Below are 4,814 nucleotides of genomic sequence, written 5' to 3'. Positions count from 1 at the left end.
TGGTAGTGGTGCAAGTTAGCTGGATGACCGGGGGCGGCGGTGGGAGGATGTTTTGAGGAGGTCAAGGCGGCGAGGCTGCGCGGGAGGGCCACCGGCCGCGGGCGATGGTGGCCGGCGGTTCGGCCGGTCGTCCATGAGGCGGTTGGATGGAGATGTGTCCGGAGGAAAAAAAACGGTTGAAGGTGGAAGATGACTTGGTGGCTGTTAGATCCGAGATGGAGGGCAGAGAACGATCAGCAGACTCAAATTGGGATTTTCAATTTCTCTCAAATCAATAAAACGTCAAAAAATAATAATCTAGCCAACCTTGAAAACCGTCGCGCTGGTCCTTATTGTTTGTTTTCAGTTAGCTTACTTGAAAGTAAACAAAACCAGAGATGTATCAGACAAAGAGCACGCGAAAATCTCATGTCACCCTGGAATAGCAAATTTGAGTAAACAAAAGCCTAAGCACACGAAGATGCACTTCCAGAAGCAAACGAATCCGCATCAACGTCGAATTAATCGGAACGCCGATGAACAAACCAGCCACGCTACATTGACACTGACTAGACACGCCACGCCGTCCCCTGCGTCTCCACGCCTTGTACCTTCCCTGCGCCCGTCCTCGACCACAGCTCGCCACGCAAAGCTCCTCCCCGTTGACGTCGCTAACAACATCCACGGAGAGCAGCGATGGGCACCGGCGGCCCGTCGCCGCCCGGCGCCCCGCACGGCCTGTTCGGGTCGAGCGGCGCCGGCGGGTTCGGCTACGGCCTGGCCGTCTCCGTCGGCATCCTCCTCCTCGTCTGCACCGTCGCCTTCGCCGTCTACCTCTGCTGCGCCCGCGCCTCGTCGTCCATGCCGGTGGCCGACGCCCGCGGGATTCCGGCGCCGGCGCCGCCCCGCCGCGGCAACGGCGACGTCGAGCTCGGCGGCATCGACGCGGCGACGCTGGAGGCGTACCCGGCGGTGGTCTACAGGGAGGCGAGGAAGCCGGCCTCGGAGGAGGGGCAGCACGCGGCGTGCTGCGCCGTCTGCCTGGAGAGGTACGCGGACAGCGACGTGGTCCGGGTGCTGCCGGACTGCGGCCACCTGTTCCACCGCGGCTGCGTCGACGCGTGGCTCCGGCGGCGGCCCACGTGCCCGGTGTGCCGGACGTCGCCTCTGCCCAGCCCCATGCCCACGCCTCTCGCCGAGGTGACGCCGCTGGCGCTGCCGAGGCCGGCGTGAGGCGAGCCCCTGGTGTCTCTCCGCGGACATGGCGTCCTTGAAGTTTTCTGGGCTTGCTCTCTGTTTTCTTCCCATCTGCATTACGTCTAGACGCCACATGTAATTAGAAGGTGATTAGTTTTGGTCAGTAATTTTTTGCTGATGTAAATTTGTGTATGAGGTTAGCAGGGCCGGCCCTGACATTCAAGAGGCCCTTGTGCAAATTGAGAAAATGGGCCCTTATACACTACTATATAATAGACAAAAAAACCTTCCAAGCCTATCATATAGAAGGAAATTCATATAAAAGTAAAAATTTCATTAGCAAATATGGTGTTAATACACCACGGTCCACAGATATATCAGATGATCATAGGATTAGGATACACGCTCCAACAACCTAGAAGTCTTGTCTTAACTCTTAGCTAAATAAATATGTGACATTGTTCTCAAATTCTTGATCCAATTCGCAGAAGCTACAATTCCAATCTAGCAGTCCAACCACAAACGTGCATCAGCAAATTTCAGGAGCCACCTGAAAAATACACAAAAAAGAAGTGAATGGCATACAATACTCAAGAAAAACGACACCTTCAAGCATTTTTGGATGCAAAATCACTAATATAGTGTCAAGATCAATCTTATCCAAAATATCTTTCTGAATAAAGCACATGGCCAAGCCATTCAATCTCTCCTGTGAAATGGTTGATCTCAAATAGTTCGTGATTTTAGTTTCGAAAAAGGAACAGTTAAAAGGAGAGAGAAGACCTGAATTCTTGTCTTTTGAATCCTGTTCTTGGTCTCTTGGAGCAAATAGAAGAAATCCAACGCTGCTCCACATTGCTCTAGAATGCCACAGCTGGCCCTGGAATCAAGCAGGTCAAACATCATCACATCAATTCATCATAAGCAGAAAAATAGACAAGGGAAAAAATTACGAGGAACGGCCTGGACTTCACGTCTCCACTCTCCACCCCGGACAGTCGGACCACGTCCCTAATGATCGATGGCCAGTCTGCCGGCTGCTACTCTCCGTGTTCCTGCCAGGGCACAGGGTGTGTCTCCGCTGGCCGGCTCGCCTCTCTGGATCCGTTCGCCGGGGCCCTTGGAGTACACTGGAGTGTGATACTTCATTGATTAGCTTGGGGAGTTGGGGTCATGGCCTCATAGGGACTTGGGGCAATCAATTGGATTTGGCGATGAGGAGGATGATGAGAAGGAAGGTGAAAGGGACATCTATAAGATGGCTAAGATCCGAGAGAGGAAGACGAGGGATATTGGCCAAGTCAAATGCATCAAGGACGGAGCAGGCCAACTCTTGGTGAAGGACGAAGAGATTAAGCATAGATGGCGGGAGTACTTCGACAAGCTGTTCAATGGGGAGAATGAGAGTTCTACCATTGAACTGAATGACTCCTTTGATGAGACCAGCATGCGTTTTGTGCGGCGCATCCAGGAGTCTGAGGTGAAGGAGGCTTTAAAAAGGATGAAAGGAGGCAAGGCGATGGGCCATGATTGTATCCCCATTGAGGTGTGAAAAGGTCTCGGGGACATAGCGATAGTATGGCTAACCAAGCTTTTCAACCTCATTTTTCGGGCAAACAAGATGCCAGAAGAATGGAGACGGAGTATATTAGTACCAATCTTCAAGAACAAGGGGGATGTTCAGAGTTGTACTAATTACCGTGGAATTAAGCTGATGAGCCATACAATGAAGCTATGGGAGAGAGTCATTGAGCACCGCTTAAGAAGAATGACAAGCGTGACCAAAAATCAGTTTGGTTTCATGCCTGGAAGGTCGACCATGGAATCCATTTTCTTGGTACGACAACTTATGGAGAGATATAGGGAGCATAAGAAGGACTTGCATATGGTGTTCATTGACTTGGAGAAGGCCTATGATAAGATACCGCGAAATGTCATGTGGTGGGCCTTGGAGAAACACAAATTCCCAGCAAAGTACATTACCCTCATCAAGGACATGTACAATAATGTTGTGACAAGTGTTCGAACAAGTGATGTCGACACCGATGACTTCCCGATTAAGATAGGACTGCATCAGGGGTCAGCTTTGAGCCCTTATCTTTTTGCATTGGTGATGGATGAGGTCACAAGGGGTATACAAGGAGATATCCCATGGTGTATGCTCTTTGCGGATGATGTGGTGCTAGTTGACGATAGTCGGATGGGGGTAAATAGGAAGTTAGAGTTATGGAGACAAACCTTGGAATCGAAAGGGTTTAGGCTTAGTAGAACTAAAACCGAGTACATGATGTGCGGTTTCAGTACTACTAGCTGTGAGGAGGAGGAGGTTAGCCTTGATGGCCAGGTGGTGTTGGAAATATGCCCTAGAGGCAATAATAAAAGTATTATTATTATATTTCCTTGTTCATGATAATTGTCTTTTATTCATGCTATAACTGTATTATCCGGAAATCGTAATACACGTGTGAATACATAGACCACAATATGTCCCTAGTGAGCCTCTAGTTGACTAGCTCGTTGTGATCAACAGATAGTCATGGTTTCCTGGCTATGGACATTGGATGTCGTTGATAACGGGATCACATCATTAGGAGAATGATGTGATGGACAAGACCCAATCCTAAGCATAGCACAAGGATCGTGTAGTTCGTTTGCTAGAGCTTTGCCAATGTCAAGTATCTCTTCCTTTGACCATGAGATCGTGTAACTCCTGGATACCGTAGGAGTGCCTTGGGTGTATCAAACGTCACAACGTAACTGGGTGACTATAAAGGTACACTACAGGTATCTCCGAAAGTATCTATTGTTTTATGCGGATCGAGACTGGGATTTGTCACTCCGTGTAAACGGAGAGGTATCTCTGGGCCCACTCGGTAGGACATCATCATATGCGCAATGTGACCAAGGAGTTGATCACGGGATGATGTGTGTTACGGAACGAGTAAAGTGACTTGCCGGTAATGAGATTGAACAAGGTATCGGTATACCGACGATCGAATCTCGGGCAAGTAAAATACCGCTAGACAAAGGGAATTGAATACGGGATCGATTGAGTCCTTGACATCGTGGTTCATCCGATGAGATTATCGTGGAACATGTGGGAGCCAACATGGGTATCCAGATCCCGCTGTTGGTTATTGACTGGAGAACGTCTCGGTCATGTCTGCATGTCTCCCGAACCCGTAGGGTCTACACACTTAAGGTTCGATGACGCTAGGGTTATAAAGGAAGCTTGTATGTGGTAACCGAATGTTGTTCGGAGTCCCGGATGAGATCCCGGACGTCACGAGGAGTTCCGGAATGGTCCGAGGTAAAGATTTATATATAGGAAGTCCTGTTTCGGCCATCGGGACAAGTTTCGGGGTCATCGGTATTGTACCGGGACCACCGGAAGGGTCCCGGGGGCCCACTGGGTGGGCCACCTGCCCCGGGGGCCACATGGGCTGTAGGGGGTGCGCCTTGGCCTACATGGGCCAAGGGCACCAGCCCCAAGAGGCCCATGCGCCTGGGGAAACCCTAAAGGAAGAGTCCCAGCAGGGGAAGGCACCTCCTAGGTGCCTTGGGGGGGGGGGAGGACTCCTCCCCTGGCCGCCGCCCCCTTGGAGATTGGATCTCCTAGGGGCTGGCGCACCCCCCCC

At 50.9% G+C, this 4,814-nt stretch overlaps 1 protein-coding gene across 1 annotated transcript; it reads left to right on the top strand.

Annotated features, from left to right (window-relative positions):
• Positions 1-474: 474 nt before the first annotated feature.
• On the top strand, positions 475-1,473 carry LOC119332322 (RING-H2 finger protein ATL70-like). Its single transcript, XM_037605502.1, has one exon. It carries the CDS (start codon positions 676-678, stop codon positions 1,210-1,212), a length of 537 nt encoding a protein of 178 aa, XP_037461399.1. The 5' UTR covers positions 475-675; the 3' UTR covers positions 1,213-1,473.
• The last annotated feature ends 3,341 nt before the right edge of the window (positions 1,474-4,814 follow it).

Source organism: Triticum dicoccoides, chromosome 7A (assembly GCF_002162155.2).
Source record: "Triticum dicoccoides isolate Atlit2015 ecotype Zavitan chromosome 7A, WEW_v2.0, whole genome shotgun sequence".
Taxonomy (NCBI): Eukaryota; Viridiplantae; Streptophyta; class Magnoliopsida; order Poales; family Poaceae; genus Triticum; species Triticum dicoccoides.
The sequence above is the reverse complement of the archived record's forward strand: the minus strand, read 5'-3'. Positions and strand labels throughout refer to the sequence as shown.

What these genes read in the sequence shown, in the direction of transcription:
- LOC119332322 (XM_037605502.1), top strand. Translation starts at nt 676, where the DNA reads ATGGGCACCGGCGGCCCGTCGCCGCCCGGCGCCCCGCACGGCCTGTTC.